The 26,607-nt window shown below is 51.7% G+C and overlaps 10 protein-coding genes across 11 annotated transcripts; 6 read left to right on the top strand and 4 right to left on the bottom strand.

Moving 5' to 3' along the window:
* Positions 1 to 756: 756 nt before the first annotated feature.
* Positions 757 to 2,500, top strand: PV05_09617 (uncharacterized protein; the record flags this gene model as incomplete). The annotated part of the gene is made up of 6 exons (XM_013455961.1): positions 757 to 997; positions 1,069 to 1,354; positions 1,433 to 1,502; positions 1,594 to 2,010; positions 2,075 to 2,272; positions 2,330 to 2,500. The coding sequence occupies 6 exons, from the start codon at positions 757 to 759 to the stop codon at positions 2,498 to 2,500; spliced, it is 1,383 nt and encodes a 460-aa protein (XP_013311415.1).
* Positions 2,501 to 5,685: 3,185 nt separating this feature from the next.
* PV05_09616 (uncharacterized protein) lies at positions 5,686 to 7,004 on the bottom strand (the record flags this gene model as incomplete). The annotated part of the gene is made up of 2 exons (XM_013455960.1): positions 5,686 to 6,259; positions 6,835 to 7,004. The coding sequence occupies 2 exons, from the start codon at positions 7,002 to 7,004 to the stop codon at positions 5,686 to 5,688; spliced, it is 744 nt and encodes a 247-aa protein (XP_013311414.1).
* A 358-nt stretch (positions 7,005 to 7,362) lies between these two features.
* PV05_09615 (uncharacterized protein) lies at positions 7,363 to 8,052 on the top strand (the record flags this gene model as incomplete). Its single annotated transcript, XM_013455959.1, has 1 exon — positions 7,363 to 8,052. One exon carries the CDS (start codon positions 7,363 to 7,365, stop codon positions 8,050 to 8,052), a length of 690 nt encoding a protein of 229 aa, XP_013311413.1.
* On the bottom strand, positions 7,470 to 10,109 carry PV05_09614 (uncharacterized protein; the record flags this gene model as incomplete). Its single annotated transcript, XM_013455958.1, has 1 exon — positions 7,470 to 10,109. The coding sequence occupies one exon, from the start codon at positions 10,107 to 10,109 to the stop codon at positions 8,430 to 8,432; it is 1,680 nt and encodes a 559-aa protein (XP_013311412.1). The 3' UTR covers positions 7,470 to 8,429.
* Positions 10,110 to 10,899: 790 nt separating this feature from the next.
* PV05_09613 (uncharacterized protein) lies at positions 10,900 to 12,278 on the top strand. The gene has a single exon (XM_013455957.1). The coding sequence runs from the start codon at positions 10,939 to 10,941 to the stop codon at positions 11,722 to 11,724; it is 786 nt and encodes a 261-aa protein (XP_013311411.1). The 5' UTR covers positions 10,900 to 10,938; the 3' UTR covers positions 11,725 to 12,278.
* On the bottom strand, positions 12,120 to 14,475 carry PV05_09612 (uncharacterized protein). Its single transcript, XM_013455956.1, has 2 exons — positions 14,322 to 14,475; positions 12,120 to 14,274 (listed from the first exon to the last, which is right to left on the bottom strand). Exons 1-2 carry the CDS (start codon positions 14,433 to 14,435, stop codon positions 12,334 to 12,336), a joined length of 2,055 nt encoding a protein of 684 aa, XP_013311410.1. The 5' UTR covers positions 14,436 to 14,475; the 3' UTR covers positions 12,120 to 12,333.
* A 138-nt stretch (positions 14,476 to 14,613) lies between these two features.
* PV05_09611 (uncharacterized protein) lies at positions 14,614 to 15,638 on the top strand. The gene is made up of 3 exons (XM_013455955.1): positions 14,614 to 14,769; positions 14,851 to 15,040; positions 15,104 to 15,638. Exons 1-3 carry the CDS (start codon positions 14,746 to 14,748, stop codon positions 15,172 to 15,174), a joined length of 285 nt encoding a protein of 94 aa, XP_013311409.1. The 5' UTR covers positions 14,614 to 14,745; the 3' UTR covers positions 15,175 to 15,638.
* A 551-nt stretch (positions 15,639 to 16,189) lies between these two features.
* PV05_09610 lies at positions 16,190 to 19,147 on the top strand. Of its 2 annotated transcripts, XM_013455953.1 has the most exons (6): positions 16,190 to 16,379; positions 16,457 to 16,556; positions 16,620 to 16,959; positions 17,259 to 18,062; positions 18,113 to 18,202; positions 18,260 to 19,147. In XM_013455953.1, the coding sequence occupies exons 4-6, from the start codon at positions 17,830 to 17,832 to the stop codon at positions 18,798 to 18,800; spliced, it is 864 nt and encodes a 287-aa protein (XP_013311407.1). In that variant the 5' UTR covers positions 16,190 to 16,379; positions 16,457 to 16,556; positions 16,620 to 16,959; positions 17,259 to 17,829; the 3' UTR covers positions 18,801 to 19,147. The 2 variants fall into 2 exon arrangements, with proteins under 2 accessions (XP_013311407.1, XP_013311408.1); XM_013455954.1 differs by having other exon boundaries at positions 16,190 to 16,556.
* Positions 19,148 to 21,216: 2,069 nt separating this feature from the next.
* Positions 21,217 to 23,487, top strand: PV05_09609 (leukotriene A-4 hydrolase/aminopeptidase). The gene has a single exon (XM_013455952.1). It carries the CDS (start codon positions 21,348 to 21,350, stop codon positions 23,352 to 23,354), a length of 2,007 nt encoding a protein of 668 aa, XP_013311406.1. The 5' UTR covers positions 21,217 to 21,347; the 3' UTR covers positions 23,355 to 23,487.
* A 1,113-nt stretch (positions 23,488 to 24,600) lies between these two features.
* PV05_09608 (uncharacterized protein) lies at positions 24,601 to 26,588 on the bottom strand. Its single transcript, XM_013455951.1, has one exon. It carries the CDS (start codon positions 25,978 to 25,980, stop codon positions 24,829 to 24,831), a length of 1,152 nt encoding a protein of 383 aa, XP_013311405.1. The 5' UTR covers positions 25,981 to 26,588; the 3' UTR covers positions 24,601 to 24,828.
* Between the last annotated feature and the right edge of the window lie 19 nt (positions 26,589 to 26,607).

Below are 26,607 nucleotides of genomic sequence, written 5' to 3'. Positions count from 1 at the left end.
CAATTCTGGCAACGGACGACAAGTCGATTGACCGCACTGCGCACATTGCTCGTCTGGGTGTGGTGTCTTACACAGGTGATTTACTTATTAGTACCAACTGGTAGGTTACAGACTTATAAGTGTTTAGACGATATATATAGACTGATTTTTTAAGCTAGTATACCACTCAATATGGTTCGGTACCTCGGAGGGAGATTTGTACACCGCCAGACTCTAGTCGACCATTTGGTGAAGAGAAATAGTCGCACTGTAGCCTAATTAGTAGACAGGAGTATTATGCTATTCGACGGGGTTTTCCAGCTGACGCATGAAGAGGAGTATATCTTGGAAGTACTGCTATTACATAGAAAGTAATTTGGTGGTTGCTTGGTTGTTCGCATGGGATTAGGCTGGGAGTGAACGAGTCTTGGTAGGGGCAATCGAAGACATGGAAGTGGCCGCTATGTGCGGTTGAGGTCGAGAAATTAGAAGTAGATGGTGGGAATCGTTGGTATCCCGTTTAATTTCCCCCCGCAAAGACGGGGTTGCTCTCGTGGGATATGGGGCTAACTCACAGAGGTCCAATGCCGATCTTTTTCGATATGTGGTTGGCAGGCTAGTCCCATCTATATAAATTGGACTTTACAGTAGGTGCTGTGGTTGACTATATCTATCCTCGTTTCACCTCGGACTTGTTGGTGTTTCGTCTCTTTTCTTGCGCACTCACCATCAGAGCCTTTGACTTTGTGCTCCCGATTCGGCATTGGTATTTTCAGGATGGCATTGACGGTCTCGGATAGCGTGGCGGTGTTTGGTAGTCCGCGGTACTTATCGATAGTGGTGGCCGTGGCAACTCTGGTACTCCTCCTCCTTACACGATACATCAGACGACTATTGTTCGTGACTCCGAAGTCAGTCCCGGGTCCATTCCTTGCCCGTCTTTCTCGATTGTGGTATCTGATTCAGGTACGCCGGGGTGATTGGCACAAGGTGATTCTGCAGCAGCACCGCAAATATGGTGAGGAACCCTTATGGCTCTGGTTACTGCCTAGGTCGAATGATGCAATTAGTTACTGAAGCCACGAATAGGTCCGGTCGTTCGCATCGCCCCAAATTATTACTCGATCGATGACCCTTCCGCCATCAAAATAATCTATGGGACGGGCACAAAATTCGTCAAAGGGCCCTGGTACTCAGTGGTTGGGGATCCTTCTGTGCCCATCCGAGATATCTTCACAGACGTGGATCCCAAATCACACGCGGCGCACAGACGCCAGATTGCGTCTCTGTATGCCGTCACCTCACTATTGAAAATGGAACCAAACGTGGATGAATGCATCACAGAGTTGGACGCTAGGTTTGCAGAAATCACTCGGTAAGTCTTCAACCCTAGTAATCGTGCAGCAAGAAGTTGTGTGCATACGTCTGTCGACGCTGACTCTACGCACCTCAGAACCGGGAATGTTATCAACCTGCAATGGTGGCTTCAGTGTTATGCATTCGACGTTATTGGCAGTATCTCGGTAAGCAGTGATAGCGCTTATCCTTCCGTTGGAGTTCCCGGAGACACCGCTGTTGAATTGGATGATATGGCTAATCATTGACTTGCGACAGTTTGGGAGTCGCTTTGGCTTCTTGGACAACGGCGAAGATCCCCTTGATTTGATTCCAGCCCTGCACGGAGGAATGAGCTACTCAGCCACCGTCGGCATCTATCCAGAATGGCACATCCAGATCTTTAACCTAATGAAGCGACTCGGGACAAATCCAATGGTCAAGACGTTCTCATTTGCCCGGGAGAAGATCGAAGAGAGACAGCGTGCCATCAAAGGTGGAAATGTTCCGGACTCCCAGATCGATGATTTCCTGACCAAAGTCTTGCGACAGCATCAGGATGACCCGGTCGCCTTTCCCATGGCAAAGGTCTTCACGACTTGTATGCAAAATGTCGGTGCGGGCAGCGATACGACCAGTATCAGTCTCTCTGGTATCATGTGGTTCCTCATCACGAATCCTGGACCTCTCGCAAAGGTTATTATCTTCCCCCAGTCTCAAGTTTGAGCGAAAATGGACTGGCTAACTCGACTCTGATCAGCTACGAGCGGAAATTGACGAAATGACCGCACAAGGACGGCTGTCTGATCCACCTACCTTTGCAGAGTCCCAAGCTATGCCTTACTTCCAGGCAGTGATCCAAGAAGCTCTGAGAATGCACCCAGCCGCCGCGTTTCCGCTTGTGAGGATCGTCCCAGAAGGAGGAGCTGTTATAGCGGGAAAGTTTTTTCCTGCTGGAGTAAGACCTGAGCACCTTAGCTTGATATCTCAGTCGCCGTACTAACAAGGACTTTAGGCAAGCGTAGCGGCAAATTGCTGGGTGGCACATTACAACAGACAAGTCTGGGGCGATGACGTACATGAGTTCCGGCCTGAGAGATGGCTCGGTGACAAAGATGAAGTTGCTGCTATGAGCAGATATTGGATTCCCGTCAGTGATACTCTGTCCTGTCTATTGCCTATTTAACCATAGTTCTAACCGTCCATTCATTACAGTTCGGGCACGGAGCTGGAACATGCATTGGCAAAAACATCAGTCTTATGGAAATCGGGAAAGTCGTTCCTCATGTGCTGCGGAAATACGATTTCAAGCTCGTGGATCCGAATGCCGAGCTGAAATGCAGATATATCGCCTTCGTCTTGCAAGAGAACCTGGCCGTAAGGATCTCGCCACGGAGAAAAGACTGAAGCTCTACGTTCGAAATGGCTGCTGGTCTGAGGTATTGTAGATACCAAGGGCAAGAGGAAGTCACGTTTTGTGGGGTAGGTGTGGTTGTAGCGGCGGAAGAGATTGATTAACTAAACTAATCTAAGAGGGAAAGACTGGCCGCTATATGTAGTCACTCGTAACTGAGTGCAAGGAGCGGGGAATACTAGACTAGGCAAGTATCCCGACGCTAATACCACATAGGTGGGAGCCCTTGAGGCGTTGTACTTGGACGACCCGTTTTTTGGGACCTTCGATGGGGGTAGAAACAACCTGCCCCCGCCCGATTTCAGACCGAATAGATTGGTCCACGACCGTCACATTTAGTTTTTCGTCTCTTGCATGGCTCACAGGCTTTGTTCGTGCTCGGTTTCCGGCAATGGGTCATGATAAAAGCACTTGGGCGGTGTGTTGGGCTGCTGGTCTTGCGACCCAAGCCTCTACAAAGTTTCTAGCTAAGCGCGAGATCGAAACTAGCTGCTGAAAAGGTTTTGCTTCACGGGGTGGCTTGTAGGACGATTGGTGGCCTCGATATTTTCCACGTTCCCATCGGGCGGTATGACGAAAAGTTTGTGGATGGGGGAACGGGAGCCGACCACTCGATATAGAAACTCTGGAATCAGGCACAGGGCAGTATATGCTCCTGAACCCTTGGAAGACAACCTGGTATCTAGCACTCTGACCTGAACCAACTATGCCTACTCATTATGACTATTTATACCATCTCCTGTATCGTTCTAGGCGGCTTTAACTAAAGCCTCAACTAAAAAAAGTCCACTTAGTAGCTTTAGTGGTGATGAATAGGCGAGAGTAGATTCTTTGCCCATGGTCAACGGCCAGCCTTATGGGAATGCTTGGGGTTTATGGGGAGACGAGGACGAACTAGGTAGTAAGTCAGGCGCTCGGCTCAGTCATTGGCTGCTTTTGCCACATTCCATGCTTTGGCGGCTCACCATGCCACAGCCTTGAACTATCTTACACCGGAAGTTGTCAAGCACGCGGTCACAGAGGTCAATGCTGGTGTCTCGGTACAGCTGGATTTGCCCCTGGACACCTTCACTGAACGTCTCGTTGGCCGAGAACCCTTTGCACACCAGATCATTGATTAAGGAGCGCCTGAAGGGTACTCCAGACAAAGTGTTTGGCCACGATGATACGGTGACTTTCAATACGCAAAGCGGCTCTCAGTGGGATGGTTTGCGACACATTGCGGTGCAGCATTGCGGCAAATACTACAATGCGCTCGAACACCGGACCATCGACGAAGAAAAAGAGAATGGCCGTCTTGGTATCCACAGTATGGATGTCTCGTTACCCAAAATGACTGGTATTGGCTGCTGACGATATACTTGCAGAGTGGGCTGAAAGGGGCGGCATCGTCGGTCGAGGCGTACTTCTGGATTACTGCTCTTGGAGAGAGCAGACGGCAAAGTCTGTAGTACCAGCCAACTCGACCTACTCGATCTCGACAGACGAGTTGGAAGAGTGGTGAAGCATCAAGGCGTACAGTTCCGGGTCGGAGATATTCTTATTATCCGGTCTGGCTTTACCAAGTGGTATAAGCAAAGCGATAAAGTAGAAAGAGAAGAATCGTTGTAGCGCTGCATTTTCATTGGAATGGAGGCGTCTATGCAGTCTGTCAAGTGGTTATGGAACCATTATTTTGCGGCTGTTGCGGGCGACACCATAGCATTCGAGAGCCAACCTATCCCGTTCAATGTCGAGGGAGCGGTAACGCTTCATGAGTGGCTACTTGGACACTGGGGCACTCCGATCGGCGAGCTTTGGGATCTGGAAAGGCTGCCACACGTTTGTCGGGAAAGGAAGCAATGGTCGTTTCCTGCTCACCAGCGCCCCCCTCCATGTCTTTGGTGGTGTTGCCACGCCACCCAATGTGCTCGCCATTTTGTGATATAGAATAGCGGCAGACCCGACTGGAGGACTTTGAAGTCTACGTCCGCTTACACTTCTTCATAAGGTTGAAAAGAAACGAGCAGAATCATGGCCCGGGTGAATTGCTGTCGGCCGTCATAAAAATGCCATCTATCTCTGAACTAGGTAGCTATGCTCAAACGATGCTCAACATTACGAGAAATGAGCTTAAGCAGTGCTGAAACCGATGCTACCTGAATCAAGCTATATCTCTAGGCGTCAACCTAACATATAGATCTCCAGGACTACTGTTAAACCACCCAAGCGTATCAAGCTCGTCATCTAGGTTCACGAGCGCGACATGGAATCTATGGAAAATAGACGCAACAGCAACCTCCAGTTCGAGATAGGCCAGATTGCGGCCAACACAGGCGCGACTGCAATGGTAGAATTAGCGTACTATCAGGCCTAGTTAACTTGCGAATACTCACCCTTTAGTGCTAAAGGGAAGACTAAATTTCTTCAGATCCGGCAATTACTCTTTTTCCGTCCAGCGCTCAGGTTTGAATTCATATAGGTCCGGAAACAAATCTGGGTTGTAGTGGATAGACCAGGTGGGGACCGACACTAATATATTTCCGGGGATTTTCTGACCAGCGATAACACAGCCTTCAGAAGGAGTGATTCGTAGAAGCCCGATGCCAACCGGCGGACGCTCTCGCAGTGACTCATCGATACAGTTCCGCAGATATAAGATATCCTTCACGTCGTTGTACGCACGGACTTGAACTCCGGGCAGGAAAATAGGGTCTACCTCAGATTGGAGTCTCTTTTGAGCTTCTTGATTCCGGGCCAAATGATACAAGGGGCTGGTGAGGGAACTACCGATGGTGTCGTTGCCGGCATTGTGCTGTAACTCTATCAGTCCCCTTCGCTACCTTGCACTGTCAACTTACTAAAGAGTTAGACTCGGCGATCAGCTCACCGAAAGGCATCACGTAGCTGCCTAGCTTCTTGTTTGCAGCGATAACGCGCGACCAGATGTCATGCGGAGCCTCCTCTTCCAGTATTTCCTATCGTCGGCGGATTTTGTGAATGCTGATATTAGAGAAGTTGGCGCCCATCTTCGCACCGTAGGAGCAATACAGGACATTCTTCTTCAGCCATTTCGCAAGGTCGGTTCCGAGATATCCCAGATTATTTGCGTATTGCACACCACCTAGGAAGGACGTAATTGCATGTACTTCGTGCTGTTCACCTTCTAGCGTTTCAGCAACGCATGTATCGTTCCCTTTCTCAAGAAAGTGGAAGGATTCTCCAAATACAACGTCACCAATGGCGTCCCAGGTGAACATATGGATCCATGGCGTAGCATTGAAACCGCGCACACCATGTTGTGCGTATAGTTTATCAAATCTGTCGAGCAAACACTGGACAGCCTTCGTGACAGGTGCCTCGTACTCGGCGACGCCCTTGGGTGAAAAGCTGCTAGCAATAGTGCGACGCTTCCTAATGTGTACCTCTCGTGACCGAGTGTTCCCAGAACTACGGAACGGACCTTCAATAGCGTCATAGTAAACGTCTTTAAGGATGTCCGATGCGCTGTGGGAGTATATGTCGTAAATGCTTCTGGTGTGTTGAAAGATACTGGGGAGAGTCAGCCTCAGTATACCCATCTCGGCTCGCAGTAATGGTCGTACAGTGGTTGGGCTCTACTCGAACGACAGGACCTAGACGTTCATGGGCTTTGTGTATGGCCATGAAGCGCTTCATCCGCCGGTTGTGTTACAGGGACCACAGCGGCGTAAATGCTGAGAACCCAGCCGAGGAGTACTTTCGTAAACCCTTAGGGTCAAGAAGGTACCTTGCAACAGGAATGCCTATGGTACAGACTACTGCAAGGGCAAGTAACACTCCTGTTTCATGTTGGCGACTTCCATGCGAGACTGAGGATATTCAACGTACCGATTGACAACATCTTGATGTCCTCAATGATTTAGGCCCAGGAAGTATCGTTTTAGGACTAACGTAGTGATTAGATTCCCAGTTTGTTGAGCTGGCTTCTTCATAAGTATGCACTCCTTCAGGGTGCGAGTCTGTAGGGTCCTGCCTGGATACTTTCAAAGAGATTGTTTGAAACTTCCCAGCGATGACGGGCCGTCAACGTGATACGCTTCCTGGGTTTCTCCAACCAGAGACATTCCATGAGAACGGGAAAATACCAGGCGATGCTTGCAGAGGCGGAGCCGGCGTGGATCTCCCAACTTGCAGCAGCCTTACCTCTGTCTTCCAGCCTCATACCAAGACTTGAAATGGGCCGGCGCCAGTCACGCGTGGTCACGTCTCCGTTGTTCCGGCCACGGTTTTGCGACCTGGTGTTGTTTACAAGCATGATTGGAGAGCTTTCCTATCACAGTTGACATCGTTGTCCGTCTGAGGTCCACCAATGCGGCTGGCTCCAGGGTCAGCAGCATGAGTTCTCCGTAAGGCCATTTTGATTTCTACCCAGTAAAATGCATGACAAGCGGCTGCGTCTGGCAAACACACTAAGACCAAGCAGGCGAGCAGTGACCTTATCTGACCGGCGCCGGGTGGGTAACCGGTCCCTCGTACCCTCGGAGAAAATCCCCAACTCAAACTCAACCCATCACGGGCATCTTCTTCCCCCGAAATCAAATCCCTGACCCAAATCTCCGCCATAGAGAGCGTTGTCTCTCTCACGATTGACCGGGAAAACAAAGAAGACTGCAATGTCAAGTCCTCGACTTCTTCGACAGCCCGCTTCCGCATCCTCGCGCGCAGACTTCCTGATCGAGACGCTCGGCCTCAGCTACCTCCCCAAAGAATCTGGATATATCGGTATACTAGGGCGTTCATGCCATAATGTCACTATTGAGCAGCCGACTGTACGCAAGCCAGAGGCCGCTGTCACCCCCAGCTTCCCTCATTCGTCCGGGCCTCTCGCCGCTCAATCGCACAACTACTACATGCTAACGTCCGATCATCCCATCAACTACTTGCACTTCCTAGCCCCGGATGACACTCATATTCTCATCGAGGGTGGGCCGGTGGAGTACTATACATTCACACCCCCAGGTCATCCTTCACTGTCACTGTCGAACCCGTCTTTGACGCCTTCCCCAGCTTCTGGGTCTCCGTCTCCGAGCACAGCATCAAAGGCGATCCTTGGCCGAGACTACGTCTCCGGACAGGTTCCCATCGTCTCCATACCGGGCGGATGCTGGAAAGCTCTCAAGCTTTGCGAAGGCGTTGAGTATGCCTTGACGGCGAACGTGCTCGCGCCGGAGTTCACCGACGAGAGGATGAAAATCGGCGCAGGCCAGAGATTCGTGGACATGTTCAACGGCAGTGCGGAATGGGCGACTGAGAAATTCCTGCAGAGACTTATTGGGGACGAGAACTGGACTGGTGATTTTTAAGAGACCGAGACACATGTTTGAGCCACTCAGACGTGACCTGTCTCATGCTCAACTAGGTCGTCCATAAGATGCTCAATTCAAAAATCCCTCGGAAACACCACCACGGTCCCTCCGCCTTGGGAATCCTGCACGATTACAAGCTTCGAGGCCCAGGTACCACGACTCTCAACGGTCATAGCATTTCGATGTCTTCATGTGCCACTAAAGACGGTGCCAGCCAGGATATGAAGTCGATGATGAGCCATCCAGCAACGGAAGTGCAGAGACGTTTGCTATAAGACCACTAGGACCAGGCGGGCTATCAATACATGGTCGAATATTTTTGACAACGCTTGATAAATATGAGCCGAGATGATCGTGAAAGGGACGGCAATCTTTCAATTTGAACCTCTTTCAGTCGCCATCACTGCGTCTTTCTCCTCCTTGCTCTTCTCCTGCTCGCCTGGGATTGTCAAGGAGGACGAACCGGTCGATTCAGGCTGTGACACCGGAGGTGACTCGTCGGCCGCCCGGTTGACTGCAAACCGACTCTTTCTCCTGATGACATAGCCGTATTTGTAAAACACATATGGCATAGGAGCAAGCAACGCACTCAGGCAAGCCAAGATCGTAAGTGTCCAGTGCACGCCCATGTTTTGATAAAATGGAATGCCCACAACCGTCATTCCGCCAGCAATGATATAACGGGCCAGCGTGGCAAATGTGAGCGCACTCGCAGCGTACATCTCATAACTGTCGATGATGTACATGTACGAACTAATGAAAATCATGATGGTTCCATAGCCGAACAGGACCGAAGCGAGGATGGGCGACCAGATCGACACGCTTGGATATGTGGTCCAGCCCATCCACAGCAGCGAGATGGGAATGGCAGGAGCGCCGCCAACCATGGCAAACCACAGCCGAACTTCGGGGTCGAATTGTTTCCTGCCTCTCGACTCGGCCACGCGCTGAGCCAGTACCGTTCTCTTGTACATCCACGGCAGCCAAGCACCGCCCAATAGCACACCAATGGCTATGCCGACGAAGATCGTGTTGGAGAGACCTTGTGAGATGCCGTATGTCTGTCGGAAGATATAGTCGTATCCGTCAAAGAATGTGAAGAGGATGATGTAAAGCACAGACATATATAGTGTGATCAAGAATATCACCGGCTCCGTAAACGCCATGATGAAAGGTCTCGGAAGGGCGACCCTGAGCCGCGTCGACACTGGTATGCGTTCGATCTCATGCTCGGCAAAATATCGCTCATCGCCGGTGAGTTTGCGGAGGTGCTTGGCCTTCCAACTCAACAAGAGTGGGGGGAACGTCTCTGGCTGAAAGAAGAATGCTAGAAAGAGTACCACAGCGGCGGTAAACAATGCTATCCATTCTGTCCACCTCCAGGTATGCAGATATGGCGACTCCGGCACCCATGCACCCATTACAGATCCTAAAGGCGGGCCCATGAAGCCTCCCACGGCAAAGATAGGAAACATGTAGGTCTTCTCGATAGGTGTGAACATATCCGACACCGATCCTCCAGCGCAGACAAGCGGAGATGCGCCACTGAAACCTGCCAGAAACCGGAAGACGATTTGAGCTCCTAGGTTGGGTGCTAGAGCAGATGCCATAAGCCAGATGCACATTGAGGCAAGCGACACGCTGTAGGTGCCACTTCTTCCCAGGACTTCTGAAAATGGGCCGCAGATAAGAGCTCCAAATCCGAACCCGATCAAGAAGACGCCCACAGCCAGGGTCTCGGTGACTTCGCTCACACCAAGGTCTTTTGCAGCTTGTGGTAGGACAGCGGCGTCAATTGGAGCAGCAGCGCCCACCATAAAGGCAATCGAAGATATGATCAGTGTGGCATAGACGCGACGGAACATAGACCAATTCCTTGGGTTCATAGGATCGTCCGGTCCGTCCCATTCAACAATTAGTACTGGCCGTCCATTGACGACTCTGGTTCTCTGCCGTGACAAACATGGTAGTTGGCGCGCGGCTTCGGCGTCGGTGGACTCCAGTTGTTTTTGTACCGTACGTCCTATCCGGCGATATTGGAGGTAGGTTTCCATTTTGGATAGGAGAGCGAATCATGCAATCGAGACACGAGGCGTTTTCATGAGGTTAGAGGAGGTCAGAGAGAATGGATATGGTCGACCCTTGTCCATAGCATATCTCACAGAAGGCAGGAGACCGGTCTAAGACCGCTGCAGTCGACCATCAAGTCGGTAAACCTGTGGAAAGAATTCACGGCCGAGCATTATGAAAGCAGAAGCGGCAAGGTTTCTGTAAAGGGTACTGGAGGATGAAAAATCCAGAGGGAAAAAGCGGAGCTGTAGCAGCACACTCCGGACAATGACATTCTTCCAGGTCGCTTTCTAACCAATGCGTTTTCGGTCCGAGTCCTGATAAGAGTGGATTCATCTGTCGCAGCTGCAGCAGTTCCTCTGATATGGGCCGTCCACGGGTGTCGTACCTCAAGTACGAAAGGCGCGGATGGAAAATTGGAGGAATCGCATTCGGGCTTGTTGCCGAATGCGCAGAGTGACGTTGGAGGTTGGAGACTCACGTGGAGACTGACTAACTAACTTTCTGAAAAGGGAAATTGATAGCGAGCGGCAGCCAAGACACCGAGAAGCTTATCGTCCTTATCACAACCGCCGCCTTATATTCCCAATCACGTGGTCGGCCCGTTGTGCCAAAAGTAGCAGACTGACTGACTTCTCCTGGTATCCGAACCTCACTTGAGTACCTACCTAGGTACCTAGTAAACTCAATGCTTGAAATCAAGAGGACCCCTGTGACATCCGTAACTTCGCCAGCCACCCGGAGAGAAGTCAGGAGAGTCTTTTAGTCGGTCAAAGTGACAGGAGGCCTAGCTGTTCTCCCGGTCTACAGCCAATGGCACCACCAACGCTCTTTTCGCCCGGGGACGAACACTCTCAGAGCTCCAATGTCCTCCTTCTCGAGCCTTTGACACCTTCATCGTTCTCCCCTTTTGGAACCGCCATATCACCTCCCTTCTCGAGCTCGCTGAACAGTGTCCCGACGAGCATCCCCAAGCCACTGCACTCACAGCATCAGCCCACTGCGGTCTTCGCGAACCAGAACTCCGCATTGAAAACCTCGCCGATATCAAAATTCACCAACAAGTATCCCTCCAACTCCTCATACCCGGCTTCAAACCCTCGGATGAGCATGTTCTCATGCTTCCCTCGCAACATCAGTGGTGTTGGCATCGACAATTCCAGACCTGGAAAAGTGGCCTTCGAAGTGTCCATCCTCGAACGACACCCTTATACAACGCAAACATTCAGCCCCCTGGGTCTTTCTGCAGAGGACAAGTCGACAGTATTTCTCGTCATCGTTGCACCGTCACTCCCTTCCCCTGCCACAGCAAGAACCTCCTCTGGAGAGACAGTCCGGATCGCCAATCCGCCAGACTTGTCTCGTATGAAAGCGTTTGTGGCACGAGGTGACCAGGCTGTCACCTACGGGCCAGGCACCTGGCACGCCCCAATGGCCGTCGTCGGACAACGCAGGGTGGATTTTGTGGTGAGTCAATTCGCCAATGGGATCCCCGATGATGATTGCCAGGAGGTCCTGTTAGGAGAAAACGCCGTCATTGTAGACTTGGATACTCTCAATCTGGACTTGGGTCCACATCGGAGTAGATCAAAGCTGTGAAGCTTCGAATGGAGCATCCTCTGCCCAAGTCTCCAGCTTACACTTTGGAGCTGACCTGTATGGGCGCTACATCCAAACGGCTTTGCTGGTCTTTATTGGACTACGCTACCTTCAACAGGACTTATCGTGGTGGTGACTCTCCCTACCGCATTGCTCCACACCGGCGGCGCCGGCGCGGCTGACCCAGCGGCTGCCCGCACCAACCTGCCGTGCCAGATGTACGCTGTAGTCCTTCTCACAGAAGGCATTCAACCCTCATTCACGTCACCCTCCCAGACGTGACTCATTATCTGTTATGGAGTTTGTTGGCGGATTCGGACGGATGGGGATGTGACGGTCACGCTCACGGTTACAGTCGCGGGCGGGTGTTTTAGTAAACAAAAGTGCTAAAGCCACGTGAGCTTGCTCCTGTGTGCAGAAGCAATCTTCTTGTTCACATTCACTGCTAGACGCTGCATATTCAAAGGGTATCATAACAGCTGAAACACTCCAACACTCCCAACCAAGGCAAGAGAATCGCCCCACGGACCAACTTTTCCTGATACATATCAGAATGCGGTGGTGACGTCCGGTCTTTCCAACTCCATCGCACGAGAGCAAGAACCAGCTTCACGACTTGGCGCCCTCGAGTTTCGTGACCAATTTCTTCATAGCCACCCATTCTTCTAGATTCTTCTCATTGTTACCGCACTGAAGGCCTTTACCGACATCAAAGACAGTTACGACACCATCTAGACCGCCAACAGCTATGTGGCTGCCTCTTCTTTCTTCCCATGCTACCTTGTTTAAGCCTTTGAAGGGTACAACCCCGTTCTTGCCTCTTGTCGGCGTACCTCTAGCGATGGGCACCTCAAGATCGTAGCCGAGATCGAATACCTCCAGATCACCGGCACCAGTGACGCAAGCGAACATTGAAGGTTTATGCGGCGCCCATTTCGCGTCGTACACAAGGTCTTCTCGAGCTAGGTCTAGGACTGGACTTACAGTGGTCGGGTTCGCACCCGCAGCTGAAGCCAGGGCAGCGGCACTCGAAGTGGCCGCTGGCTTGATGCGCCACACCTTCACAGACCAGTCGGAGCTGGAGCTGAGGAGGAGGTCTCCTAGATCCACGGGCCCTCGAGCGGGATGAAATTGTGCGCTCATAACAGGAGCGGTATGGCCGCGGTAGGACAGTCGAGTATCAACACCTGCTTGTGCACCAGCACGATCATATCTGTGGCAGGGGTAGATGGTTCCTTCCTCGGTACCGACAACGAAGAAGGTGGGGTCAGAAGTAGGAAAGCTCATGCAAGTAGGAGCAAGGTCGTCTGTCTTGGCTGGTGCGGGCGTATTGAGGACGAGGTATTCTTGTGCCTGCGTCAGCATATCAACAGACCATGAACAGACAACCCCGTCCATCGAGGCTGTCAAGATGTTGTGAGCATTCGGTGTCCCTACAACACTGATACTGTAGACTGGATGAGTGTGGCCCAAATGCGATCCCGACTGCGGAGTTTTCTGGACAGGTTGCCCTGTGCGACCGGATGTCCTCGTATCCCAAAGGCATATCTGGCCAGAATAGCAGCCTCCAATGACAAGGTTCGGGTGGAAAGGTGAAAATCGAGCCGACAGCACATCTGACGATGCCGTGAAGGTGTACTCTGGCCGTGACGGTGCATGAGAGTTCCACAGCAGCACCAAGCCGGCTGGTTCGTGAGGAGCTGATGGGTTTTTCGTGTAAGAGGTTAACAGTAATTCGTTAAAATGTGGTGAGAATTGGATGTCGGAGACTATTCGTCTTCGTGTGTATCGATCAGAGAACAATTGGAAAGATTCGCGTACTGAATGTGACTTCTTGCTGATTCGCGAATATGGCGCATCGTCGTCATCCTCGTCTAAGGTCGAAGTTCGAGTATAGTCTGCCAGCAGATCGTACTCGTCGTCAATATCCAGGGCTCGCTCAATAACCTTGGACGACCGTTCCACAAACGAGACAAATTCGGAAGAAGCAACAACAGCATTCAGCTCATTGTCGTTTAGTGATCGTAACGGAAATCGGGGTTGTGCAATCGATGGCTGAGTAACAGCTGGTTCTCGACTTAGAGTCGCCTTGACTTCGTCTTCTATCTCCTTTCGAAGATTCTGTCGGATTTCTTCCTCTCTTTCCAGATCACGGCGGCTGCGTCGCCTCTCTCCACGTACTTGAATATCGTCCTCTTCAGCGCCATCTTGTATTTTCGCATTTTCGTCTAACCAGGGTTCCGTCTGGACCCCTTTGCTATATGTGATGTACTCCTTTTTCGGTGGAGCGGGTTCGTGAGCGGCAGCAGTGTCTCTGTGTGCGGTAAATATCTCTTCAGTGGTCTCGGTCTGCGTTGACATAGACACCATCAACCTCTTCGGCGATGGTTCCACCTCATCTTGGGGAGTGATCTGGCCTGTGCCTTGGAGTGAACTCGGTCGGCTTCTTCGAGGGGATGCAGGCGAATCTCTCTTTCCGTCAATGAGCCTTGACACAAGGTCATCAATTTCTGATCTTCGTGCTTCTGCAGACCTTCCAGGAGAGGGAGCCTTCCGATTGTTAGCAATGTTACGTTCAGCATTGTCTAGGTTCTTACCTCGCCAATGCTCTGCCGCGATGAGGCATATTGCTCCTCCCGCAATGCCTTTTGTCGTCTCAACTCTGCCAGGCGGGCTTTTTTGGCCAGGAGCTCATCCTTGAGTGAGGACATACTTAGGAAGATCGCGTCAACTGTACAGTCTTGGATGCCATGGCAGACGGTAGTGTTTGCTGCGGACGTGGTTCGTGTAAATGGGCCGGCAGCGACTTTCGCGTGATCACGTGATGATCTCGTTGGGGCAAGGATAGCTCGAAGACGAAAATCAAATGTTTCTCACATTGAAGCTTCCGCAGCCAACAATTTCTCTCCCTTGCGCAACAAAATATAGCGGTGACAGGAGCACAGCTGACACAAGAGTCGCTCCTTTGTAATCACCAGCTTGGAAGAGAACCAGCGCCGCCGCTCTTCCCTTCATTTCACCATGTCCACGTCACAAGGAGTCAATGTACGAACCTCCCAATCTTTCCCTAGTTTCCCAATCTCACGCCTGTAAATGTGTACGGAGCTTCAAGCTGATTGACAGCAGGTGCTCCGGTGGTCAGCCCTTGTCGCAGGCATATTCTACGGTTTTTCGCACCAGAGAACGATTACAGCGAGCAATGCGACAGCTCATGCGCAGGCCGAATACCAACACAAAGCCGATTTAATACAGAAAGCAAAGGCAGAATGGGCAAAGAAGAACTTGCCTCCTCAATCGAAGACGGGCAGTGGTGACAGTATGTGATGCGAATCGGCTTGAGAGTATATCTTTTCCGGCACGAGACTGACTCTGATGGCAGTTATAACGGATCCCAATGACAAGAACTTCGACCTCGAAGCATACCTGACGAAGCTGTCGGCGGAGAGTTAAAGAGGTGGCATTGGTATTGAGTTTTGAGTCAACAAGATGCCAGAAAAGTTATCGGCTGAGGTGGGCACAATTAGACATGGCGTTCATCTGAGTTGATACCCAGCATTTGCTCTCAGATATGGCGACCATGCCGTCGATGAGCAAAAAGGCGGCCAACCTCTAGCAAGACACTTGTACATACATTTGCCGCGGCAAAGACATTGCCTGTAAACCATGATCAAATTGCCTGTTGTCTGGGACCCCATGCTTCCTTTCTGACTCTGGTGCGATCAAGACTGCAGTTCGATCACGACTGGAGGAATGTGTTACGTTTTCGAGCAGCCGATATCACTCTAATGCACGATGGTCAGGTTCGAGAACAGTCGATATTTCACAATCGGCAGTATTGGTGGATTTGTTTGATTTTTTAAGGGTTCAGAATCCTCCTCGATTGCGGCTGAGCCCTTGTCCGACGACCATCGACGACCTTGTAAGAATCTCAACACGCGTGGAATCCTGAAGGACATCCATCGCGAGATGATTGCTTCGCCTCGTGGACCAGTCACGAGACATCGGATCGAGTCAGTGCTACTCCGTACCGGATGGGCTTAAGGCTGTGTCAGTCTCCGCCGTAGCTGTGTCCACAGTCCCCCTGTCCTACTGATTGGGGTCAAGGCCCGAGACCACTCAAGCAGGAAGGATGTAAACCAACGCAGCCCCTTGAAGCGATGAACACCTCTAATGAAAGGCTCAAGAGCAGACAGATTTTATCAAGTGCCTCATACCGTATAATATGTGGTAGTGAGGGCTTGAGTAGTCTGATCATGTGACCGTTCTATATATGATAGCAAAGCTACTGTGGCGTGTGTGGTAGGGGCGTGATGGGGCTCACCAGGCCCTACTTTTTCGCTAGCGGGCAATCCATTGCTAGCTGGGCCAGTGCTGGGCCAACGGAGACGGAGACGGCATCCCCATCTGTCCGGAAGTCTATCCAGCACTAGGAATTGCCAGTTTCGACTGCGAGTGCGACTGCTCTCAACAGTGTGCGTGAAAGATAGAACAGTGAGCGGCGGCAGAAGTCGAATCTGAGGGAGCAATTGATGGCTTCAGATCGAATCCCAATTGCACCATGCCAAAAGGCCGGAGGTTCCGGAAAGACAAGGCTCGAGAGGGCCGAGCGGGCAAAGGAAAAGGTTGACGAAGCGCCATGACTCCGTATGACCAGGGTACGACAATCTTTTCTGTTCTGGTACCTCGCAAGGTCCATGTTGACACATTCTCTTCGGTCATGGTCGTGCATCAGACGCCTGCAGGACCCCTGGAACATTATTCGCTCTTTCATGCATGTCCAGCTCCCAGTTCAGACTCTGCAGAATTTCCCTTCAGGCCAGACGGCAAGGACGGTAAGTTCTCCTCACTGAAAATGATTGACGTTGCAAAAAGCCCTGACAGTCGTTCGGGCAAAGGCCGTCTTAGACTATGCTGAAAACTGCTCGGTAAGAACCAAAATTGGACGACAACTCATGGCAGCATACAATACGATGATTCGATAGGGTCATTCTCCATGTTTTAGACCATTGCCCCTCACATCACCTCGAGTGAAAAGATGCATTGATCGGCATATGTTGCAGCCGATGCACTGCGTCGACCCAAAGTCCCAAAGTCGCAGCTCGCGAGATCGAGTCAGCGAAGTCAAAGAGGACATGATTTTCAACCCCGCAGATATGGCACTTCCGAGAAGATGGCAGCCGAGCGATCATGATCCTCAGACCAACTGCCGCACTGGAAGCTGGAACCTGTGCAGACGTATGTACATTCCGTATTGCCGTCTCGATCCATCAGTATCGTGCTCACTACTATGCACATTACGTTGGGTGGCCGATAAGTCTACTCGTACGCTCCCGTGTAAAGAGCCAAACACCAATGGCGCCAGGGAGTCCTCTGTGGATTCCACGGCAGCGGACACCTGAACATCCATTCTGCCACTCTACGAGTTAGCAAGCTGCAAGCCTGCAAGCCATCACCTTCATGTCCTCGCACTATTCCTTCCCCAGTATTTCCCCGCAGCACAAGGGATGTTACGAGTACTGACCTAGAGTGCCTAGTTCCCAGACACTAAGGCGGATCCTACAGCCCAATGTCATGTCTGCGTCTCATTGGCCGAGATCCCAGACTCTCTCAAGCTTCATCTCGAGCTTGGGGGCTTCACTCGAAAGGGAGAGGGGCGTCGATGATGCGGACTTAATCTGGCACCCACAAGCGGTTACTAACACCCCGGGAACCCTGTCGTCCGTCCTCGTCAAAGCCTGCATTTCGATTCCGCTTCCTAAGGCTTGCGGCCAGAAGTCTTCCCTCTCATCCAATGGTTTGTATGCCCGGTCGTTCGGCTGAGCGGGTTAGGGGACTCCTCTCCACCGAGAGGAGAAACATCAGTTGATCTGCCCTTGGTCTGTGACGCGACTATCAAACACAGACCGTATATTATTTACCAACCAGGTTTCCCAGGACAAGTCCCTGTTTGTCCTTGTGCTTGTGTCTCGTTCTTGTCTCTTGCTGCCGGTCCCTACTCACCTGTACCTCACCTTGAACTCAAAGTCCCACTGAATTGTTTCCTGTCTTGGTACCAATACCTCACGTCTGCCTCGCGATACATTTCTCTCTTCTAATACCAGCAAAATGGCCGCTCCCAACCATATGCCAGATGTCGAAAAGGACCATGCCGGCAGCGGCTCCGTCAATGGCGGATACGACCTTCACCACGATCATCACGACCCCGATACGGCTCTGAAAAGACTGCGAACAGCTGGCAGCATTTCCATCACTCCAGAGCTCTTCGAGAAGATCTACCTGTCGCCCAAAAATCGAGTCTCGAATAATATTCGATCGACTTTCGGCAACCCTACGCCACTGTATGTCCTCCAGATCTGTCCCGCTGCTACGTCTTCTAACACGTCTACAGGGCACTCTGTGGCTTCTTACTCTCCTTGACCCCTCTTTCAAATATTCTCTTGGGATGGCGAGGCGCTGGCGGACTCGGCGCTGCTGAGGTGTAAGTACACCAAACGATAGCCACCCGCACACTTGCACAAAGCTCACGGTTTCACAGCGGTGTCTACTACTTTTTCGGCGGTCTCCTCATGGTATTGGGCAGCCTTCTCGAATTCATCCTAGGCAACACCTTTCCATTCGTCGTGTTTGGCTCATTCGGTGCCTTCTGGCTGTCTTTCGGGGCTACTTTGACACCATATTTCAACGCCTCCATCGCCTACGACCCAACACACCCCGCGCAGTCCTCCACGAACCCTACCTTTGCCTCTACCTTCGCCTACTTCCATGTCTACATGGGTGTTTTGTGCTTCGTGTACATGGTTTGTGCGATTCGGACCAACATCGTCTTCGTGCTCATCTTCGCCACACTCGTGGCCGCGTTCGGGTGCCTCGCCGCATTTTTCTTCCAGATCGGCGCGGGCGTGGCGAACATGGGCCTCCAACATGCAGCGGGCGGTATCACTTTCGTCACTTGTCTGCTGGGCTGGTACCTGTTCTTGGTACAATTGCTTGCCTCCGTGGACTTCCCGCTCAACCTTCCAGTCGGAGACTTGAGTCGATTCATCCCGGGCGCTAGCGACAGAGCGAAGACGGAATGAGCGCTGTCTCGGTCCGTGGGGATGTACAGCTACGAACCGAGGTAGTAGGACTGCTGGGGGATGGTGTGAGACGACAGCGAGAGATGAGATGGGCTCTGCGGAAACGAGGTTGGTTTGAGATGAGCGATACAGGAAGAAAAAGAAAACGTCCGTGACGTGCAGGAAGGACAGTGTAATGCCCCTGCATTTGCAAGCACGGTGTGGTGATGGTGATCAGAAAGCAATTGGGCGGACAGTACAGCAACTGCGTTGGATAATCCTGCTTGGTTCGAGCTACTCAGCTTGTTGGCGGCAATAGCGCCCGCACAGAAATGTATGCCTTTTAATCAGACGCCATGTCACGTTGATGATAGTCAGTGTGTTACCTAATGTAGGCACTCTCGCATCCATTGATTGTATGAACCGGAATAGCTTGGACAGACCTGCTAGGGTGACTAGTATGCTGCACTCTTCGAGCGGCGAATTCGGTAGCAGTAGCACTGCGTTTTTGCTTGTGCAGAAAAGTAATCTGCAGGAACTCGACGGTGTGCCTTGGCTGGGTGCTTCCATCGAAAGGCTTCGCCAAGGTTGGAAAGATCAAGACAAGCCGAGACGAGGCTGTGCGACTGATGCAGTGTAAACAACAAGACGGGCGACGATGAGGGTATAGTTGGTCGGAAAAGGCAGGGCACACACCGAAGGGGTGCAGGCCGTCAAAGCTAGGAAACGTCGTGATCCGTGTAACGACCGCAATCTCTGGCAAGACATCCTGCCGTCGAGATAAGCGGTGAGAGTGCAGAGTGCAGAATCCCTTTCTGGGGGCTCCTCTGGAAAGCCTATCAAGTACCTAACAGTACGGAGTACAGTACACGATCTGCTTCCAACAGTCAGGAGAGGGATGTGGATAATCTCCCATGGCCCTGGTGGCCCCTTACCATTACCCCGGTCGTCCTCGTTTACCTCGGTCCTCCCGCCAATTTCCTCTCGTCCGAAACCAACCAAACTACTCCAGTTCCCCTGGGGTGACCGAGATTTTAAGCTATCCAAGCTATCCAGGAGTCTCAAGCCCAGCGCAAGGATCTCGAGCTTGCCGATCAGAGAAAGCGGTGAACGGTACTTTCATCGACACAAAATTTGACATGCTCCATCTCACCTGATATCTCGTAGTTGAAAAGTACAAATTGCGGAAATACGCCCGCGGTCTGTATATCCGGAAATACCATATACATACTCCGTGGTATTCCACGCGCCAGAACTGAGGGTAAACTATCACGGTTCCTGAGTCCTCCGGTGCTATTGCCCCTGCGGGTTTGATGTTCTCAGTTCAGAGAGTGCTCAGTGTCCTGCAAGCCGACGTTGAACTGTGCCAGCTTCTAGTTGAGAATATGGTGTCTCCAAGGCTCGCGCATGCCCAAGTCCTATTGACGACTAACTCAAGATACACATTGTCACGAAAGATGACGTTCTGTGGCACAGGAGATGCGTCGGAGTTGCTTTTTCACGCTTCGTGATGGCTAAATGCAGTTCCGTGGCAGAGCTCCTCAACGAGCTCGAACGCGTCAGGGCTGGCTTGTCAATTGGCCATACCCATACGCTTCCTTCACTCAGCTCCATGGCTTCCATAATTCTGGATGGTCGACCAGATTTGCGTCATCAAATCAAGAACGAGTTTGTCATGCCATGAGCGGGACGTCAATGTCATTACTCTAAGAAGTGGAAGCAGCTCGCCGCTGTTGGCGAGCCCAACCTTTTACAGGGTAAGGAATACCCCAGCTCGACCTGGCTTTTCAGGCGCCTTTGAGAGTCACGGAGCATGTATCCCTGTCTGAGTAGGTGCCTAGCCGTGAATGAGAGAAAGTCGTTCGGTACAAAGGTCAAACATCAAGTTTCATGGAGGACTATGCGCAATTGTTCATCGGCGACCTGATCCTCGCTGGACGAGAACAGACCTCTACTGGACTGAACTAAGCTGTGACCGGATGGAGTCTTCGCATGGGTCGCCAGACAGGGTCCTCTGCAGAGGTTCAAGATCGAGGAGTGGTACTGGCCACAGATCCAGAGAGAAGTAGAAAATCATAGCTGGTCATGGCAAGACAAGAGGAAAAATTGGCATTGTCTGACGGATGCACTTGCTCGTAACGTTGACCGCCACAGCAAAGCCTTCCTCGTAAAGTCCAGCTCGTCAATATACTCCCAGACGTCAGCTAGAGACGTTAGGGAGAGGTTTAAAGAGATTGCCGTGCTACTCGGATAGATTATTGTCGTCTGATACACTGGGCGCCGTTGACATGATCAGAAGAAATTCCGAACTGGGTGGGAATTGGTCCTGTCAGACAATGCCACTTTTTCTCCCTCAATATGGAAAATCATAGATCCGGAACCGTTGCCAAGGAGATTTATGAACGACAGCATCCCATCATGCTGCGTCCTCCTTGAGCATCAGTACGCTCTCATTAGATGTCTGCCATTCAATCATTTTGCCATCGGTCGTGTACCAGTTGTCGATAGAAGCAATTCATCCTCCAGCCTATCTCAAGGGAGAAATACCGCAGGTCGCTCTGCAGCTGCATGTCCGGAAGCCAGGCCTGGCAGTTTGTTTCCGGCACAGGGACAGTGTTGATTGCAGCGTCGAGGTCATTCCTCGCACTTGGACAAAGACCTCGACCATCTCCTGTCACAAGGCTTTTCCTTAACCATAAACGCACCATGGCCACGACCATCAACACCCCTCGTGATCCAAACACTCTTTCAAACTACAACAACTGGCGAACGATTCACACGTCGACGACATTAGACATCTTGTTCGATGAACAGAAGCTCAAAGGCATTGTAGCCCACGATCTGCAATCTATCACTGACGGCGAGAGTGACGAGATCATCCTTGATTCCAGTCATGTGCTCATCCGCAGTGTCATGGCCGAAGGCAAAGCCGCAAAATGGGAGACCACAAAGCGACTTGAACCTTATGGCAATGCACTGAAGATCAAGCTTGACCGCAAACCGAAACTGGACGAGAGAATCGACATCCAAATCGACCTAGAAACGACAGAATCATGCACGGCTCTGCAATGGCTGGCCCCCGCTCAGACCTCCAACAAGAAACACCCGTACATGTTCTCTCAGTGTCAAGCCATTCATGCCCGATCAATCTTCCCCTGCCAGGACACCCCGGATGTCAAAGCGACATTCGACTTCAACATCAAATCACCTCTCCCAGTCATTGCATCTGGGATCGGTGGCAAAGACAACCCGACCTCTCCGGCTGCAGATGGCACCCACCAGCTGTACAAGTTTCACCAACGTGTACCCATCCCATCCTACCTTTTTGCCATCGCCAGCGGCGACATTGTCACGGCCTCGATCGGCCCACGCAGCATCGTGGCCACAGGTCCCGACGAGCTCAAAGACTGCACATGGGAGCTGGAAGAGTCGACCGAGAAATTCCTCAAGGCGGCTGAATCCCTCGTCTACCCCTACGCCTGGGGCGAGTATAATGTCCTGGTCCTGCCACCATCGTTCCCATACGGTGGCATGGAAAATCCCATCTATACCTTTGCCACGCCGACCATCATCTCGGGTGATCGTGAGAACGTCGACGTGATCGCACACGAGCTTTCACACTCCTGGTCCGGCAACCTCGTCTCCAACGCATCCTGGGAACACTTTTGGCTCAACGAAGGCTGGACCACATACCTTGAACGACGTATTCAAGCCATCGTGCACGGCGGCGACCAGTGGCGCGACTTCTCCGCGATCATCGGCTGGCAAGCCCTGACCGACTCGATCAAGAACTTTGGCGAGGAGCACGAATTCACCAAGCTCGTCATCGACCTGAAGGGCAAAGACCCCGACGATGCGTTCTCCAGTATTCCCTACGAAAAGGGCTTCAATTTTTTGTACTACATCGAGAAACTCATCACGAAAGAGCAGTTCGACACCTTCATCCCGCACTACTTCGAGACCTGGCGCGGCAAGTCTCTGGACAGCTACGACTTCAAAACGACGCTCTTGGACTTTTTCAAATCCAACGACAAGGTGTCTGCCAAACTGGCCGAGATCGATTGGGACACGTGGTTCTACAAGCCGGGCTTGCCGCCAAAACCGGACTTCGACACCAGTCTGGTCGACGTCGCGTACCGCCTGGCGGACCAGTGGGAGAAGTTCACGACCCATCCAAACCCCGATTTTGGCCCGAACAAGGTGGACATCGACGGCTGGACGGCGAACCAGGTTGTCGTGTTCCTCGAGCGGGTCATGGCATTCAAGACGGCCTTGCCTGTCCCGCACGCGAACTACATGGGATACATATACAACCTGAAGGAGACGCGCAATGTCGAGATCTCGGCGCGGTACTACCAGATCGCCATGGCCAGCGGCGATCAGTCGATCAAGGACTTTGTGGTCAAGCTGCTTGGCCAGGTCGGTCGGATGAAGTTTGTCCGGCCCCTGTTCCGGGGCCTGATCAAGTTGGACTATGAACGGGCCGTGGAGACGTTTGAGAAGAACAAGGACTTTTATCATCCGATCTGTCGCGCGATGGTGGCCAAGGATCTATTGGGGAGTAAGCAGGGGTAAGAAGGATTAGAAATGTGAAGCCAAGCGATGAATAGGCTCTCCACGGCTCTCATGCTTTGCCCAGGTCTGAGGTCTTTCCTCTGCTGCTCGTACCAGTCAACATTAACTGTTTGAAACCATTTACTCTTATCGCACCTTGATCTCTGCACCAACCTGTACTCGTAGGTCCTTCACTCATCTCACGTGCACACTACTCCACATCAAGTCTAGCCCGGAATCTCCTTGGCATCTCTAACCCTCCTCGACCTATATATTTCTTTCTTGCCTTCTCTTCTTGATCTCTTCTTTTTTCTCTTTTTCTTCATACTTACCTTAGAAGGACCACCTGAGCTCATGGTTTCGGGTTGTCACATCGAGACTTGTCCATTGCACATCGCGACTTGGATCGGTGTTGGAAATCCTTCGGGGCTTCCACTTCTGTAATTTTTGTCTCGCTTGCAATTCATGCATTGCAAAATCTTTTCATCAAATGCCATTCTCGTCCTTGTGGCGAGGTTTGGAGAAGAGAGAGAGAGAGAGAGAGAGAGAGAGCGCAACACCTTCACGTAAAAACAAGAGATATTTGGATTCAGTTCTCATCGTTGAGATAAGAGACGAGAGTCTCACTAATAAATCACAACGCCCCAAATCCTCACAACGAACGGATCGCCGTCCACTGTCAGTACCTCCGGACGCGTGAAGACCGAGAGTTTGAAACTGTGTGGACACCGAGACATCTGGAATCTGCGACTCGTCATGCTGCGCCCTTGAAAGGCACAAACAGTCCAGCTTGTCCCTTCCAACTCGACATCCAATTTCATCGGTTCATCAATTCTTGCAAGAATGATTATTTCAAGTGCCTGGACTGGTGAAGACCCAAAAGTTTGGCAGCCTCCTTCGTTGTTCCTCCGTGGTTCGGCGAGCTCGTTCGTCACCATAGACACCAACAACGACCTTGTGAGGATGCGTGCAGATGGCTGAATGGATGATACAATACAAAAGAGAAATTGCCTCGACACGTGACTGGGAAAAGAAGTTATATACCTGAGCATTCATCGATGCTGGCTGATGAAAATAAAGGCGGTCGGCCGGAGCGGGCAGGTGAAATTGCCGGAAAAGGCAACACTGGTACGGCGTAGAATCGAGTCTGACACGGTTGTGTCGCACGACAATCGTTTGCCCATAGAGATCGGCTGGTACGGAGTACCTAGAGTCGAGATTGTCTTGGGTAGATTACTCAGGTATGTCCATATCTTAGTAAGGTACTCAGAGCATGCTTTTCACAGATTTACAGTGCCATGACATTTTCTTTCTCCTCAACCATAAAATGATTCGTAAGACTCCGTATAGTAAACAATGTCTGACCCTCACCCAACCCCGACGAACACCGTGCAATATTTTGTCGCGCCTCCGCTGAGAATGCATCCAAAACAACTCCGTCCAAAGGTGGACTCTACAAATGCACGCTAGGTATGCACAATCCCAAAACCCCAACTCACTCGCTCACTTTACTCCTCAGCCGTTCCATCACTATCCTCAAAACCTCATCTTCCCAGTCATTCAAATCAAACCAGTCCGGCACGACAATTTCTTCTCTCGTGATGATGATCCTGTTGTCGTTCTCCTCCTCCTGCTCCTTCTCCCTCTTCGCTTCCGCCCTTCTTTGATGTGAAGCCTCTCCTCGAGCCCTTGACCTGGACTCCTCCAGCGACAGCCGATGCGGCACTCTACTTCCCCTGGTAATGGAGACCGACCTCGACAACCTTGACAACCTCGTGGCACCACTCTCTTGCTTCCTCAAATCGTCCGCGTTCCCATTCGACCCCATCTCGGTATCCGCGTCACTAATGCCTTCCACTCCTCCTCCACTGCCGCTTCGACCATCGCCCTTCTCCACATCCCCCTCGCCCTCTCTTTCCTTCCTCCTCTCCTCCCGCAGCGCCTTCAAATCAACCGGCGTCCACCAATACACCGGGAACCGCCGTCCGGCGACATTATTCAACACGAGCGCACTCGTGAGCATCAACATCGACGCCAGCAGCACCAGCGGCAGAAGCCACCATCCCAATTCCTGCACCTCGACACTCGTCGCTGCCAACAGTGCCGTGGCCCCGGCGGGCGGATGCACCGTCTTGGTAAAGCTCATAATCATGCTCGCCACGCCGACGGCCAGCGCGCCCGCAAGCCAGCACAGGTCATCGAAGCGCTGCGGCGGGAGGTGTTCGAATAGCTTGGTAATCCCCACGGCTACGGTGGCGGAGAGAAAATGTCCGAACACCAAATTTCGCGGCTGAGAAAGTGGTGATTCGACCGTGTTGTACTCCAAGATCGCGGCGGCGCCGAAAGAGGCGATGACGATGGGAACGGCGTGGCCTGACAAGGGCGGTAGCGCGCGGAAGACCGACTCGATGATGGCGACGCCACAGAAAGCGCCGATCATGACGGACATGTAGAGCGTGAGGGTGTGGAAGGGGCGAGGGGATGGCGTAGACGTTGGCGAGGAGCGTGGTGCGCGGTAGCCGAACCAGAATGACAGCCATGTGGGAAGGAGGTATGTTGGATTCCGGGGGATGTAGGGATTCAGGTAGTTGTCTATGTCGAACGGTCGACCTGGTCTGCTAAAGAAGTTTGATATTGATGGAGACATGATGGCTGGTCTGCAGGAGAGCTGGCGAGGCAGCCAGCTTGCTGTGGGAGTGTCGATGAGTTCGAATGAGTGATAATTGTCAATGTACACGACTTAGACAAAGAAAGGACATTATAAGAGATTGACCACCATCGACCACCATCGACCACGTCGGGTAAACGATAGACCTGAGAGGTTGCCACTATAGTGGAAAGAAGCGGCGCCACAACGGAAAGAAAGAGATGTGATGATTTAGAGCAAGAAAAGAAGAGTGTCAAGATTGATCAAATTCAACTTACCACTCGATCCGTCCCGAACGAGAGGCGAACGGTACATAAAAAGAAAAAAGACCGAAGACAAACGGAAGACGCACTCCAGATGTGATGCCGTAATGAAACGCGTCGAAGAATTCCAGCATCTCCGCTGTCGGTCGAAAATGCCATAGTAAAAAGGCCGGCAAAAAGCAGCAACGACATTGTACCCACGCAATTAGCAACGCCAAAGGAAGTCTCTCAGGAATTGAATTGCTTGTCGAACGGTGTTGAAAGTTCAAAGAAGAAGCTAACCGAGAGCTTTACGCGAGAGAAATACAATGAGTGGCTGTGTGAGGGATAATTGTAGTCATGGTAATGGCTCGATCGGGAAACG

Source organism: Exophiala xenobiotica (genome assembly GCF_000835505.1).
Source record: "Exophiala xenobiotica strain CBS 118157 unplaced genomic scaffold supercont1.6, whole genome shotgun sequence".
Taxonomy (NCBI): Eukaryota; Fungi; Ascomycota; class Eurotiomycetes; order Chaetothyriales; family Herpotrichiellaceae; genus Exophiala; species Exophiala xenobiotica.
The sequence above is the reverse complement of the archived record's forward strand: the minus strand, read 5'-3'. Positions and strand labels throughout refer to the sequence as shown.

Excerpts from the sequence above, each read along its gene's own strand:
- PV05_09613 (XM_013455957.1), top strand. The coding sequence starts at position 10,939 with ATGGCACCACCAACGCTCTTTTCGCCCGGGGACGAACACTCTCAGAGC.
- PV05_09612 (XM_013455956.1), bottom strand. The coding sequence starts at position 14,435 with ATGTCCTCACTCAAGGATGAGCTCCTGGCCAAAAAAGCCCGCCTGGCA. Across the intron at positions 14,275-14,321 it reads CGCGGCAGAGCATTGGCGAG|GCTCCCTCTCCTGGAAGGTC; the intron begins GTAAGAACCTAG and ends AACAATCGGAAG.
- PV05_09611 (XM_013455955.1), top strand. The coding sequence starts at position 14,746 with ATGTCCACGTCACAAGGAGTCAAT. Across the intron at positions 14,770-14,850 it reads CCACGTCACAAGGAGTCAAT|GTGCTCCGGTGGTCAGCCCT; the intron begins GTACGAACCTCC and ends GATTGACAGCAG. Across the intron at positions 15,041-15,103 it reads GAAGACGGGCAGTGGTGACA|TTATAACGGATCCCAATGAC; the intron begins GTATGTGATGCG and ends CTCTGATGGCAG.
- PV05_09610 (XM_013455953.1), top strand. The coding sequence starts at position 17,830 with ATGGCCGCTCCCAACCATATGCCAGATGTCGAAAAGGACCATGCCGGC. Across the intron at positions 18,063-18,112 it reads TTCGGCAACCCTACGCCACT|GGCACTCTGTGGCTTCTTAC; the intron begins GTATGTCCTCCA and ends ACACGTCTACAG. Across the intron at positions 18,203-18,259 it reads GGACTCGGCGCTGCTGAGGT|CGGTGTCTACTACTTTTTCG; the intron begins GTAAGTACACCA and ends ACGGTTTCACAG.
- PV05_09609 (XM_013455952.1), top strand. The coding sequence starts at position 21,348 with ATGTCCGGAAGCCAGGCCTGGCAGTTTGTTTCCGGCACAGGGACAGTG.
- PV05_09608 (XM_013455951.1), bottom strand. The coding sequence starts at position 25,980 with ATGTCTCCATCAATATCAAACTTCTTTAGCAGACCAGGTCGACCGTTC.